Here is a 15889-nt window from a genome sequence, read left to right on the forward strand (position 1 = left end):
AGGATATGGGCAAAATGGAGAAAGAAAACCACAATTTGGGCAGTGAACTGGCCAATTCACTTTTTATACCATTTCTCCCCCACCCCAGATAATGAATTAACCAGCTTTTAACAGAGTCTCCATGTCTCAGTATTTAAGCATTGGAAATCAGTGTGGTGAGAATTTTCATAATAGTGTTTATGGACCAATTCCTGAAGCTGGTAACTGGTAACTGTTCTCTTGAGAATCGCATGCCTATTTGAGAGGTGACATATATTGCCCTTGAGGCTGGCTTCTGTCTCTGATGCTCACTTACGAAAAACCAAAGGCCAGATGGAATTTCTTCTTTTCTGCTTTCAGATTCTTTGCTGATTTTTCTCTTGTGGTTCAAACCTAACAGGTATCTTCTCAACGCACCACTCAGCTATGCAAATCACCACTAAGGCTAATAGGGCTGCAGGGCTATGGGCTCCACCAGATGGAGTACACACACTCCAATAGGTTTACTACAGAAGTATTCAGGGAATACAAAATCCATCCAAAGGAGCTCAGCAGAATGGCCAAGATGAGGCCTGGCTAATTCACATCACTGGAAGGTGCCCAAAATGCCACTTTGAGACAGGTAATCCATTAAGAGATAATTCTCAGTATGAATTTGCCCTAATCTAGTCTCTATTTGAAATACAGGGAGGGTGGGTGGGTGCAACACCACCCACTTCTAAAAGCCCTTCCCCCAGCCTTGCAGGAGGGGCCACTGGACACAGGTTTGTGTGGAACAAAAAATGAAAAACAGGGTCAAGGGTCCAGTCAACAGTTTTAAATCTTTATGTCACTTCCCAGACATTATTCCACTTGTAATAGATTCCTCACTTTAAATTCTAACAGGTGGGAGCCAGTGTACTCCCTAATTTTTTCCATTCATTGGCAGAATAAAATTTGTTATGTGCCCAGAGGCATGGGCAGATATGCACCAGCAGTAGAAACGAATGCTGCTGGCTGTGCGTGCTCGGCTAATCAGCTGGGCAGCACCTTAACCTCTCCTGGGCGGCCACCCAAGCACTCAACTTACAGGGAACACTGATTGGAGGGAGCCCTCTAAGACATGCCCTGCCTAGATGAATTCTACAGGAGCAGTGCCTGGGAACACTCATATCTCTGTTTGCTCATGTTAAAATTACTATGACCGTAGGTCTCTGCAACATGGAATGGACAAGCTCTCCCGTGTGACCCTTTCAGGGCGGCTCAGAAGTGAGAATGAGTTTGATCTCACATCGCGAAAGCATCACTCACTCACACAATTCAGCAGCGATTGGAAGTGTGTTCGAAAGCCGCCTGGGACTAGCATGTCAGATGGCACTGGAGATCAGGACTGAAGTCCATCAGCAGAGCCTGCAGGGATCCCAGCGCAGCAAAAGTAGGGTGGTCGTAAACCAAGACTGGAATGGCAGCTGTGGGAGCGAACAAGCAAAGCTTGTGGGTGTATCACTAGAACTGAAGGGTTCTGCAAGGACTGAGGCGCATTGGCAAAAAGGCATGGGCCCCAGAGTGGGAAGAGCAGAAGATGCTGTAGGTGAGGACTGACGTGCATTGGCAAAGCTCTATGGCAGTGGTCTCCAACCTTTTTATACCCAAGATGACTTTAAATCTCAGAACAAGCCAAGATCGACTGCCCCACTCTTCCCCCAAGACCCCAGCCCCTCCTTGAAGCCCCGCCCTCTCTATTCTCCTCCTCTCCATAACATGCTATGCCCTGCCCTTACATACTCTACACTGTCACTTTTTTCCCCAATTCTTATGTAGGAAGAGGTTTTTCCAACATTTGGCCTGTCTAGACTGGACCAAATGTTAGAAAAACACCTTCTTTTGGCACCCCCTTATTCCTCATGAAACGAGGAATATAGGGGTTACCGAAAGAGCATGTTTGCTCTTCCGCTAAAAAAAAGCAGAAGAACAAATGCCTCTCTGGATGCGGAAGAGTTTTTCCAGGATATCTCTGGAATCCTGGAAAAACTCCTGCAGTCTAGCTGTACCCTCACTGGGTTGAGATAGGATGTGTAGGCTCTGGGGTGGGAATGAGGGATTTGGGTGTGGGAAGGGGTGAGAGGTGCAAGCTCTGGGAGGAAATCTGGATGCAGGAGGAGGTGGAGAAGGGGATGCTGGCTCGGAGAGGGGGCTCCAGGCTGGGGAGTGTTGGGTTCAGATGGAGGGTTGTGGTACTAAGCAAGCCACATGCTCGTGGCTCTGAGGATGCAGGAATTTGGGTTGGAGTATGTGAGGGGCTCAGGGAAGGGGGTTTCAGTGTGTGATAGGCTCAGATCTAAGGTCTGGGGGGTGCAGGAGTGTTATAATGCTGTGGCCAGATGGGGGCTTGGCCCCAACTGGGTTTTTTTGGCCAGGCTTCATTTTTAAATAAAAGACTATGTTAAACACAAACATTTTCTGCATTGCCTTTATTTATGAGAAGGACGGGGAACCTGTTTTGAGTCAGGGGGTCATTGACCCACAGAAAAGTCAGTTGGGGCCACACAAGGGAGATTTAAAAAAAAAAAAAAAAAACACCCCACACACACCCCACCCTCTTCCCAAAAAAAACCCCAAGCCTCACTAACGTGGCCCCAACTATGCTGGCGAGATCAGGGGACATGGTACTGGGGAAGGGTGCTAGTGGGTGCTGGGGTGGGAGCAGGGTTCTGCAGCAAGGGACAGGGTGCTGGGGGGAGGGTTCTGCAGCAGGGGACAGGGTGCCAGTGGGAGCAGGGGACAGGGAAGAGGGTGCCAGGGGAGAGGACAGGGTTCCAGTGGGGGCAGGGAGCCCCCTCCTTCAGCCTCCTCCCCACCCTGCCCTGCAGAGGAGGGAAGCCCCTGCACGTGCCTTCTTCGGGGCCAACTCCTCCTTCAGAGGCGCAGGGAAGCCCCAGCGTGCACTTCCTCTGGGGCCAACTCACCCCTCCTGTGGCGCAGGGAAGCCCCCACACGCCTCCTTTGGGGTCGCCCCCCAGGGAAGTTCCCTGCATGCCAAAGAACTTTGGAGGAGAGCAGCCAGCACACTTCTGGAATACTCGGAAGTGGCGTGAAGCTGCAGGACTTCCGTCCACCCCGCAGGAAGCCGGCACTACCTCCATTTTCGCTGGAGGTAGGTAGTGGGGCTTCTCAGAGGCGGGGGGCTCGAACGCCTCACGATCGACCGCTTGGTGACTACGGCTATATGGACTCTGAAGTGCTACCAGGAGTGAAAATGTGTGTTAGTCACATCCACAGACACGATTCAGACATACAGGGAGCCAAGTCTGGCAAGATGGTGCCATTTTTACACCATCCCTATGCTGACTAGAAGTGATTTTAAACCAATTCCACCCCTCTCCCTGCTTTTACTGCTCTGGGGATTTGTTGTGAATAAGCCTCAAATCTGCTAGAGTCAGTGAATGTGCTCAGTTCGAAGCACAGCAAATGCTAGCAAGATAAGCTAGATGTAAATACATGCAGCCTAGCTACCAGCAACAGCCAACACCAGCCTTTTGGGGGCTGGGGGAACGGGACTAACAGATTTTTCGCAACTGATCCAAACCAACAGCAATGATGCGCAAGTAAAGTTTAACTGCTACAAGGAGAAAATTAAAAGTTCATTCTGCCATCTGTAGCAATTACATTCTTTCAAAATTAAACAAATGGAGGGGAAGTAGGTTCCTATCATCCACAATTCAAATTTGGTTTTCCCCTCTTTACATCTCTGGAAGAAGGGAACTTGATTGGAAACCTGCAAAATAGTTAGTGTAACCTATCGCAAGCAGTAGCTAGGCACCCAGGATAAGCCAGAGTCAATCACAAGCCTCAGAGGATGCAATTGCTGAGGGAGCAATTTCAACATGGACCAAAATATTTGAAAGAATGAGCACCAGCTCGCCCAGTGAACACAGATGGGGGAAACTCTGTCACCAGGAAAAAGGTGGAACTTTTGATCCCCAACTAATGAGAACAGAAAGGGAAAAAAATATACAAACACAACACACAGAGGATTACACACACTGCCAGCTTATTAGGAATGCTGAACATGCTAATAGCTCTCACTGAATTAAGTGGGAGCGGCAGATGTTCAGTGTCTGGAAAAAAAAAATCAGTCCACCTTAATGCCAATGTGTGAAATCTTTGGCCCTGTCCCTGAACATAGGGAAGGATCGCTCAAACATGCAGCACATTCTCAGCAAGGTAGCAGAGCGAAACTGACACATTCAATCCAGTTTCACTCTGCGGCGTGGGAAGCATGCTAAGGTGCAGGGCCACAAACATGAGGGGTTTTCATAAACACTCATACCTCTTCAGTATCTATCACAGATGTTCTAGACACTTACTACAAAGCAGGATATAGAAGTTGGAGCTAACTGATGGCACTGAATAGAAAGTGTTATCAAAGGCCATTTATCTGGGACCCATTACTAAGAGCTACTCCACTTTGGCTGGAAACTGATATAACCCAGTTCAGAAACAGAGTAAGTATGGGGCCAGTGTAAATAACATACCATTGAAAATTGTGAGTATCGCAAATACTTATTGGATAGTCGACACACTAGTCGCTCCCTTCTCTTCGCTGCCTATCAGAAAGAGGCAGCAAGGAGAGGGGGAAACGAAGGGGTGTTTCAAAGCGGCAGCGCCGCATGGAGCCCGGGGCTAGACCCTGGGCTCCATGCGGCGCTGCTGCTTCGAAATGCCGCAGGGAGCTTTTGCTTTTGCCTTTGAAGTGTAGCAACAGCCATAGGGCTGTTGCTACACTTCAAAGACGGAGGTGCTCTTATTGACTGAACGATTGATTAGCCAATTAATCTAAATTTAACATCCCTATATCATGAATGAACTGGTCCCATCCTGATCCCAACAGGAATGTGTTGGCATCAAAAGACCACCATAAGGGACACTAATTGGTTTCTTTACTGGCAGATACTATAGTGGCCAAAGGAACGAACGAACCATGGCAGCTAAGGTCACCTCGGCCCTTGAGGAAGTTCCTCTGTTATGATGATTTTGGGAGGGAGGGTGGAGATGCTGGCACTCATGATGCTCTGTGAATCAGAGGCCTTCATACACAGGCCTCTTAATCACCCTTTACATGCACTAAAATGAAAGGAAATTATGGGCATTGGAATTCCAAGATATGGTCAGTATTACCTCTTTAGGGTTGAGGGAGAGAAGGCCTGGCAACTAGAATTGAAGGATCAGATTAAAAAGCAGGCCTTTCTGACAACTCTAATGATTGGATTGTCAGGAAGCAACCAATTCTGGACTCAACAAGACATGACCAAGCCAATACTGACCACAAACTTCTCGCCGTTCTGCTCCACATGTTTGTATGTGGGAATGGAGATGGGCACAGCTTGCTTTTCCGTGTAGTCATAGAATGATTGCCCCAAAGAGTCATCGCTGGGATCTAGGTTATCAGCTTCATGGGGAGGAACGGATAACACTGTCAGTATTAATTCCTTCTCTCCTGCTCGAATAAGGTCCACCACCTGCTTGTGCGTTGCTCCTTCTACATTCACACCATTCCTGGAAAACAAAAAAAATAAGGCCATGAATAAGGCAGTCGTGCCTAAGAAGCCTCAAAACCAAGCCAGGATCAACACAAAACAGTGTGAAAAGAAGGTGGCTCTTCTTAGCCACTCCCTTTAAAATACTGCTAGCTGATGCTGCCTAATATCATGCATTGACAGCCAATGTCCCTTCAGTGACTTCCGCCAGTTGTGAATTTGAGCCAATATCTATTCAGATCCCAAAATAAAGATTTTGCAAAAAATAAAATAAATAAAAAGAAGGGTTAAGAACGTGCTGAATGGAACTGCTTTCAGTTTTATGGCAGCGGAAATAGGATTTGCAATTTAACCCTTCCTTTGTAGTGCTGGAAAGTCAAACACTGTCTTATAGCGTGCCAATGCAAAAGGACAGTAGAGACAGATGAAATTTTCTTTGGCAAATAGTAAATTTTGCAAAAAATCCATTGTTCAGGGCATTCAAAACTATCAGCAAATTCACATCAAATTTGGCTGACAGATTCAGCTGGAAACTTTTTTTAAGAAGTGCCTTTCCAACATAAAAAGCTGTGTTTCATTTAGAAATGTCACTATTTTTTTTTTGAACCCAAAAAAAAAAAAAAAAAAAAAAAAAAAAAAGGGAGAACCCCAACCCTCCCAAATGACCCAAAGAACTAAATCACCAAAAACATTGTGTATCAGATAGAAATAAATGTTTTAATTTTTTTTCCACTTTGGTGCACATAAAAAAAAACCCAGTTACGGATTGAACCGAACCAATTCTCCCCCTCCCCGTCCCCCTCTCCCTGCCCCCCAGATTAAAAAATAATAATAATTCAGTCCCTCAGCTCTACTGACCATCTTAGTTTCACTCTCCAACCTGTGTAGCGTCCAAAAAGTAGGTGTGTCACTGATGGCAAATAGCCCATTTGATTTTAATTAATGATCAGGTTTTGATACTGTCATAGATAATGGAGTTAAGGCTTTTTAAAATCTGAATATCTCCCTGTAATTTTCAAAACAGGCTTTATACATGAGAACTACAATTCTCCATCTTCCCCCCCCCCCCCCCCCAAATCTCATTGCTAGATACGTCCCTGGAAGAGGAACTTTTTGCTTTCAACTTTAAAGCACAAATTCAAGGAGGCCCAAGATTAGGGAAGTAAAGCTTTACAATGAATAACGTGTATTGTTCCAGTTAAGCACGGGAAAGTCGATCCTCACATCAGGAAGCAGGTTTAATAGATTCTAAGGCTTGAAGGCTTAAAATTCTGACACCATGGCTTGGGCTACACTTCCAAGTACACTGAAAGTGTGGCCACTGCACAAGATCTCTCCCCCAGCACTCCATGTAAACCACTCCAGGAGTGGAACAGCTAATAGCACAAGGAACACGACTCCCAGTGCTGTAGCCTAGTTCACATTGGCACTTTACAGCACTGTAACTTGCTGGGGGGGGGGGGGGGGTTCACACTGCTAAGTGAGAAAGTTACAGAGGTGTCATGTGCCACTGTAGATTTAGTCTAAGTAGTCTCTAAAAACTGAGAATGCTATTGCTGTCTCAACAGCCGCCGCTGGACAGTAAACCCCGGCTGAAATCCTGTTCCAAGGATTGCCCAAGAGACCAAGAGATAAAAGACTACGCCTGGTAACCAGTTTTTAAAGGAATTTTTTGTAGTCAAATCAATCCACCCAAACATAGCTGTTTTGATTTCTCTCCCAGTTCAGGGTGGGGCTGAGGGGAAGGGGGAGAAAAGAGGAGTCTGCTTTTCTCCAAGATAAGAAGCAAATTTAGCAGCAAGCCTCCATAGATGTTGCCAACGGAAGAGTCTCTGTGAGGGTTTGGTATCTAAAACATCCACTTGTATAAACAGTCCGCGCTGCATCCCTTGTTCATCAACCCAGATGCACTGGAACTGGGTTGCAGGCTCCCAACAAAGTGCACATCTCATCTGAAGGGATGGGTCCCCCTTCTCTTAACTACACAGACTGCCCAAAATACAAATCTGGAAGGGCCTGGGCACAGAGTTAGACAGCTCAGGGATAGGGTGATGAGAAAATCCTTTAATCTCAGAGTCGCTGGTTCCAATCCAACTGAAGTCAGGGTGACAAAATGTAGATCTCCACCTCCTACCCCCTACTTCCCCTCCGCCCTCGATTCATTTTCTTGCCACATAGGAACTGCTATCAGACTAATTGTCCATCATGTCCCATACCCTGAGCCTCTGGCCATGGCCAGCACCTGATGTTCCAGAGGAATGCAAAAGAAAAGCTGTGAAATGCAGCCCATGGTATGGGAGGAAGAGAATTCTTCTCAAACAACGCCCTCCGGCAATTCTGTATCTCCCTCCTGGAGCGTGAGAATGGATTTTCATATTAGTGTGGAAAGCCACAAGTACTTCTACAGAATTATCCCAGCCTGCTTTAAATGCAGTCCCTGTACTTAGCTTTCTGTCCTTCCAAATTCTCCCCAGCACTGAAATGAAAAAGGATCCATTACCTTCTGTTGAACTTTTACTTAGAGGAACATCCCTCAAAAGATTGTGTAACAAATCACATTCAAGATTCTGAACCAAGCCTAAAAAACTGGGCTTCAGAGGGTGCTTAAGAAACGGACAGGCTCAAACTGGCACAGGCAAGGTCAAGTCACACTCTAATCCAGGGTGTTAAGTGCTGTAGTTAAAATTCTCTTCAAAGCTCTATGCAGCCAGGGTTTCTAGATCATTTTATTCAGGCTCTTCTGGGATAAGAGGAGTTTGCAAAACAACGGAAGCTCAAATGCTTTGAGCACTGCAGGAAGGTGGGAGTACTTTGTGCATAATGGTATGGGTACCAGCCTAAAGATGGGCTCAAGTCCCTGCTCTATCACAGACTTCCTGTGTGATCTCCGGCCAGTCAAGAGGCTTATACCCACTTCCTCTCGCATTGCTCTAAGTTATATATGTGGGGTGGGAATGAGCCATCCCCGTTACACCAACCTGAGCCTTTTTCCAAACACAGGTGTTTTCCCTTCCCTCTCCCTCCCCCAACACAGCGACTCTTATGGGTGTGATTTTATTATGCTAACGCAGATCTGGGCAAAATACAGCCCGTGGGCCAAATTAGGCCCACAAAGCCATCAGATCCAGCCCACGGGCACTGCGGGGAGCCCCAGACAGGCTCCCCACTTGCCTCGCCCTACCGGCAGGCCGCTCAAACACGGCTGCGGGGTGTTTTTTCTTTAAAAACTGTGAGTCTGGAGGTGCCTTCTGCCCCCAGCACAATCCAATTGGCCAGTTTCTGGCTAGAAATTGGCCAATGGGAGCTGCCTGTTTCAATAACAGGCAGCCACGAAGCACAAGGGGCTCCAGGGCACATGGCTGTAACCTGTGCCAGGGTGGGGCAGGCAGGGATGCTAATTCAAGAACTGCTGCTGACTGGTAAGTCTCCCTGAAGAGCCTACCTCTGGCACCCCAGTCCCTCCCTCCCCAACCCTCTGCCCCCCCACTCCACAAACCCAAATCTTCTGCCCCCCCTTCCTGTACCCATATCCTCTCCCAGATCCGGCACCCTCAATCTCCTGCCCAAGATCACAGTCCCCCTCCTGCCGTAGCTCACAACCCAAATCCCTGCACTCCTGTATCTCCATTCCCTGCCATAGGTCACAATCCAACCCTCTGCACACCAGCTCACAAATGCCTTCTTCCCCCAAACTCCCTCCCTTCCCCCAAGCTCCCTTCTGCACCCAAACTCCATCCCAGACCACACACCTCCTCCTTTAAAATCATGTTAGAGTGCAGGCCTCGACCCCTCCCCCTCCTAAATTATTGGAGTGGCCCCCCAATCAAAAATGATTGCCCACCCCAGTGCTAACAGGAGAGCTCTCTCCAATCGGCAGAGAGCAGTGGTTTTCAAACTATGGGTCGTGACCCAGTCCTGGATGGTGGAATGTCGGGCTCTGGGTCTCGTTATTGCAGGGGGATCAGGTGACCACTGGAGGTGCTAAGGCAGCTTCCTGCATGTGCAGGCACTGCAGACTACGCTGCGCCCCAGAAGCTACCAGCAGCAGGCTCAGCTCCTAGGTTGAGGGGACACACAGGGCTCAGCTCACTGCCCCTGCCCTGAGCACTGAAGTGAGCGCAATTAAACACTGCTGCAATCAACAGCTCTCAAGACAGAAGCCACTTGTGCACAGACCAGGGACTGCACAAGGGCCCGCAGGTCATGCTTCCCTCCCACTGTCTGCACCTGTGTGCTTCAGTGCACAGAGGAGAGAATTCAGTTACGGTGTTTCATTCAGTCCCAGGCTTCCCAGAGAGACTACCAGCTGGGATGGTGGTTTGGGCAATATGACCACTGTGCAAAAGGAGCTGGATGGAGCTCCACGAGATTCATTTCACGGGGACTACAAGATGGAAAGAGTTTTCAGTCAGCTCAACCAGGGCTGGATGCAACTTAGGACCCCAGAAGGGAAAAATTCAATACTCATTCCTAGTCACTGGCGCCCTCCCAGACTCTCTCCTGCCAGAGGACTGAGATCATGTCAGAGAAACAATCAACAGTCTTCCTCTCCTCACTCACAGTGTCTAGCACTTGCTTAACCAGCCCCTCGTCAATGCTGCAGTGAGAATGGCTGCTTCATTGTGCAATCAGATACATACATCCCCGGTGCTCTTCTATAACCCTCTCCTCAGAACTGGGAACAGAACCCCAGGGGTCCCGACTCCAAGTCCTGTCTCTAACTACTGCCACGTATCATTTCACTGGCACACAAGGACCTATCTGGGAAGCCCCCCATCACCCAGGCACTTAAATACCCATCCAACAGGCTTCGCTCTAAGCCCACACGCTTAGAGTCCTGCTGCTGCTCTGCTGCACTAATCCGAGCTCTACCATACGAAGGAGCTGAAGAGAACAGCGCTACATCACATGGGCCAGAGGAAGAGCACCTGCGCAATAAAGTCGCCATAGCAACTCAGCCAGGAGTAAATCACCTCGAAGCCAAAGAACGGGAGCAGTAAATCATACACTGGGATCCTACTCTGTTGTGATGAAATAACCAAAATCCTCTGATAAAAGCCCCCCCAAAAGCTACATTTTCCTGTGATTAAAATGAAACGCTGACTTTTCCTTTCCCTACCACAGTATAGACAGGTATCTGTTGGACACCATGTTTTACTGATGTACAGTAGAACCCCGTTTATCCAAACCTCCATTCTCCAGCTCTCTGTATTAACTCTGCATTAACAATGGAGGCTTATATAAACGGGTCTGCTGTAGCCATTTTCATTTGTGCACAAAATGTAAAAAAATATTCTCCATAAAAATGCAAATTCCGTGTTTTTTCCATGGCAAATGGATTTGTAGGATCCCTGATCATGTGGCATGAATAAATCAGAAGCCTTCAGAAGGGGGTTCGGCTTAGCCAAACTAAGTAACAATTACTCAGGGACAGAACGGTTGGGTTTTACAGAGCTCAAACACACTGGTTCCTCAAACAACTGAACATTGGGGGATTTTTTTGGACATGAGGTGGTTTGGGTTGTTTTTTTTGCTTCTACCCTGATCTGAATATAGTATCATTTTCATGAAGTTCCCCTTGTCCTTCCAGCAGACTCATCCTATCCCAGAGGAGAACTATGTATCCTCCAATTCAGCTCATATACAGTCGGAAATGTCTCACTGCAAGACACAAAGTTGGACTGAGCCCCAAGGCAGAACCCTTAAGCAGGAGGGCCCATAGCATTCACTACCAATGGACTGGAGCATCAAAATGATCTGCCACAACAAGGAACTACAGCACAAGTTCCCCTTTATCTCCGTGAGAAAAGCACAAAAGGCTGGTTGGCATCGGCCAGAAATGCAGTCCTCCGTGTGCCCTTTGCCAGATACCAGTCGGACCCAGAATGCAACTGACAAAAACTAGCCACACGTTTTCAGCGAATACAACATTTAATGTACAATGACTAGATGAAGGGACTGGGAGCCCAGAAGCCACAGTTTTGTGCCCAACTCTGCAACTGTGTCTGTTTGATTATGGACAAGGCACTTCCCCTCCCTACCCAATTTCCTCATCTGTCAGACATGGATCACACAGACCTACTTCAGAGGGGTTGGAAGGCTCAATGAATGTTTGCCAAGTTGTTCGCTGAAATCTTTAGATAGAAGCAATTACGGATATCTTTAGATAGAAGCAATAGTTTGATGACTACAAACTTTGTGCCACTCTCAAGAATTCCAACAGCTAAAGCAGTGGATAATTTAAGTGAACAAGGAAGAGCCTTCTTAAATCCCCCATGCCCATGGGGATTCTCAATACCATGACAAATGCTCCAGGATCTTTCCCTCTCATCCTCCATTCTTTTCCTAAGTTTTATTAGGAAAATGATCTGCAACAGCGAGGAACAAAATCAGCTCCCCCGCTAGCAGAGCTGAAAACATTCTCCCTTGTAGTTCTGAGACACAGTGATGTAAATTAATCCAGCCTGAGGGGGAAAGAGTGAGATCAACTTTGACCTTCCCTGGCTAAAGAGGTTAATGCTAAAAGGTGTCTTCTCACCTGCATATACCTTCCAGCCAACAAGTCCCAACCATCCCACTGCTGGAGGAAAAAATTCCAGGGGCCAAAATATTTGTAGGTTTTCGAAGTCACCACTAAACCAGCAGTACTTTACGCTCCTCATGATTTCATGCATCACCCATCTCCTCACCCCAGTCTCTTGCATCTTTCTGTTCTTGACACCTGGCTTGGTACAAATGCAATTCTCATTTCATTCCAAGATACAGAATTTCCGCAAGTAGGTCTGGGTGTCAAGAAATATGAAGAATCCCATAAAACTCAGGATATCACTAGTGAACCATTCACACTTACTGTCTGCCCCTCAATTCCAATTGTCCTCACTTAAAAACTCTCCCCATTAATAGATTTATTTTTAAGTAAAGTCAGGAGCCGCACAACTACCTCATTACAACAGGAACAAGTTGCTAACTATGGGGTTGACAGTCTTGACACAACAATTAATAGAGATCTCTATATATGGCAATAACCATATATATCAGCAACATCTCTTCAGAAGAGGTCTCTGCTAGACATGAAGATGAATCCTGCTGTGTGCGATAGCTAGAATAGGCCTTGGTGACATGGGACTCCTTTTCCCCACAACTGCAACAGCAGCCTCTGAAACAAACTCAATCATTTGTGCCTCTCTCTCAAGAGCTCTCATGATCCTACTGCTCTCCTGAACTTCCTTTTCCGAAGGCCACTCTGAGGTCCAGAAACAAATGATGAAACACTGACTAAGCATCCTCCTTCGCTAACTGACCCATTCTACCCATAAAAGATCTCACACATCAGCTCCTAGCCTCAAATATCTAGCACTCTGAGGCTACGTCTATACTGCATCCTTTTTCCACAAAAGCTAATGCAAATAAAGCGCGGAGTAGAATACCGCCGCACTTCATTTGTATAATTAATTAGGGGCCGCTTTTGCGCAAAAAGGAGCTGTGTAGACAGCTCCTTTTTGTGCAAAAAACCCCTCTTGCGCAAGAGCTGTTCTTCATTTTTTCTCCTTTTTGCACAAAAGCCTCTTGCGCAAAAAAGCCCCTAATTAATTATGCAAATGAAGCACAGTGATAGTCTACTCCGCGCTTCATTTGCATAAGCTTTTGTGGAAAAAGGGTGCAGTCTAGACGTAGCCTGAGGTAAAGACTTCAATTAATGTACTAGACAGCACAATACAGGCTTACACAGCACCAGAGTTCAGTAGTAGTACCTAGAGCAGGGCGGGTAATAACTTTTGATGGGGAAGGCATGCCAAAATTTTGCTAAGTGGGCAAGAGCCACGCTTGTCTATGGAGGAGGTGCAGAAGAGAGGCTCAGGATAGGGAACAGGGATCCACGAGAGGGCGTAGGGTCTCAGAGGGAGTTTGAGTAATGGAGAGGGTTCATAGTGCACAAAACTTCCCCCTTCACCCAGCACAGAGGGACAGATGAAGCAGTCAGCAACTCTGAGTCCTGGGGATGTTCCGTGCCTATGAATCCAGTGGGGTGGGCTGTGGGCCGGACTAAAAGGTTTGGTGGGCTGGATCTAGCCCACCGGGCCAGACCCCTGAACTAGAGGTACCAATACTGGACCCGGGTGTGTGAGGCATTGCATAAGCGTAGACAGCCCTGCTTCTAAGCGCTGATCTAACTCAAACAACAAGGAGTCCAGTGACACCTTAAAGACTAACAATTTTACTACGGCATAAGCTTTCATGACATCATCTGACGAAGTGAGCTGCAACTGACAAAAGCTTATGCCATAATATAACTGTTAGTCTTTAACGTGCCACTGGCCTTCTTGTTTTTGCTGAAACAAACGAACACAGCTACATCTCTGACAACTAAATGTGAGAGAAAGGAAGTCACTTTCAAAATGTCAAATTGGCGGGGGGAGGGGATTTAGCAAAAATTCAAGTTTCCGTTTCTAATGAATCCTACAGGTTCAACTTCATAACGGGTCTCTGCCTTCAAGGCATTTCAAACAATCAACAGCTCTAAAGAATCGCACAGACGCAAAAGCCCAGTATCCTCACATCCTTTTAAAAAAAGTTATTTGATCTGCGATGAAAGACTGACAAGAGTTCCATTAGGAACTAAGCACTTCATAAGGAGTGTGCAGGGCGAGCCAACCTGGCATTGTCATGTCAGATGAATTTTTATCGCTATAAATTACTAGGTTAGCAGGTCCTTCCTCACTCCAGATATTAGAGCTGAAAGAAGCCAATTCAACCATCCAGCTCAATCCTAGGATCAGGAAGCTACCATCTTTGACCACAAAGCATTAAGCCCTGAAATTCCTGGGAAGTAGAGAATCTCTCTCTCTCTCTCTCTCTCTCTCTCTCCCTCCCTCCCCTATTTTCACTATATAAAGCCCCACATTAGTAACACAGAACATATACACGGTTCTACCTCAAAGAGCTTACAATCTGAACAATAATATTTCAGATTGTGGAACAGTCTAAGGCAGGGGTCGGCAATCTTTCAGAAGTGGCGTGCCAAGATTTAACTTATTCATGGATCTGTATGCTGAGAGAGTGGGGTAGAGAGAGGGGCAGGCTAAGTACAGTGACCATCTTTTCTGAACCAGCTGCAGCCAGGGAGAATGGTTTAATTTAAATTATTAAACAGATTAAGCGTTTTAACGGTCTCATGTTAGTTTATCAAACTTAATTTTCAACAAAGTAAAATCTGCCCAACACAAAAGGCGGGGAAACCTTTTTTGGGTCAGGGGTCACTGACCTACAGAAAAATCAGTTGGGGACCACACAAATGAGAAGCAAAAAAAGTCTCCAAAAACCCCCAACCTTCACTGATATGGCCCCCAACTGAGAGACCTCACTCCTCTGGTGTTCCAGGCTCATTGGGCTAACGGAAGAGATAGGGAGGACTGAGGTTCAGGGTTTCCCACAGGCCAGATTTACTTTTTGGGGTGACGGAGTTACTGGATTTTATGCACCCCCTTATGCTCTAGGGTAGGGACAAAAATGAGGGGGTCAGTGTGAGAGACAGGGCTGTCAGTGAGTGGGATAGGGATGGGGGTGGGATGCAGAAGGGGGAAAAGATTGCAAAGTCTGAGTGGGAAGTAGGGTGCAGAAGCAGGCTAGGAGTAAGGTGTTTGGCCAGGTGGAGGGAGCAGGAGGAAGGGTGTCAAAGCTGGGGGTACGGGAAGGGGGAGAGGAATGAGCGAGGGGGATTAGGGAGTAGGGGTCTGGGCATGAGGCGGATCGCTTACCTGGTTTTGCGCCCCTTTGCATTAACTGCTGCAGCCACGCGGTCCAGGGCCAGCCCTGGAGGTGCCACTGCCATGGCCACGCAGTCCCAGGGTGGTCGGAGGCGATGCTGCTGTGACCGCACGGTCTTGGGCTGGACCCAGAGGCACCACTGAGGCGCCTCAGCCCCAGTGCCGCCTCCTCCCTCCACAGACCCTCAGTCCCGGCTCGAGTAGGCTCCTCTGGAGCTACCCCTTATCAACTATACGATTAGCCAAATAATCGCATTTTAACATCCTTATAATGCATGAGAATAAACCACTCCCCTGAGCAACACAAGTGTTCGCATACAGAGTACTACATTGGCAAGAGACCTTCTCACACCAACATAGCTTCTGCCATTCGCAGAGGTGGTTTTTAAATGCCAACAGGAGAGCTGCTGCAGCACTGTATGTGAAGACATGGCTTTAGGCTATGTCTTTGCTACAAACACCAGAGCAACCCCCCTGTCGTGCTTCAGTGTAGACCAGTGGTTCTCAACCTGCAGCCCATGTGACATCCTGGGCCATACAGGGGGTAACCATATATACCAGTGGTCCCCAACCATTTGGGGTTGCCGGGCACCAGGGGCCGTGGCCGTTCGCCCGCCGGGCGCCCGGGGG

General features: G+C 47.5%; 1 protein-coding gene across 5 annotated transcripts in view; it reads right to left on the bottom strand.

Moving 5' to 3' along the window:
* Positions 1–15889, bottom strand: part of SNX27 (sorting nexin 27) — a 65360-nt gene that overhangs the window by 33121 nt on the left and 16350 nt on the right. For all 5 annotated transcript variants that reach the window (XM_075908041.1, XM_075908039.1, XM_075908040.1 and 2 more), the window contains exon 2: positions 5283–5514. Coding sequence is in view for 4 of the 5 variants with exons in the window: in XM_075908039.1 (XP_075764154.1) it covers positions 5283–5514 (232 nt within the window). In the remaining variant the exon portion in view is untranslated. The remainder of the gene's footprint in view (positions 1–5282; positions 5515–15889) is intronic.

Source organism: Pelodiscus sinensis, chromosome 24, assembly GCF_049634645.1.
Source record: "Pelodiscus sinensis isolate JC-2024 chromosome 24, ASM4963464v1, whole genome shotgun sequence".
In the NCBI taxonomy this organism is placed as follows: domain Eukaryota; kingdom Metazoa; phylum Chordata; order Testudines; family Trionychidae; genus Pelodiscus; species Pelodiscus sinensis.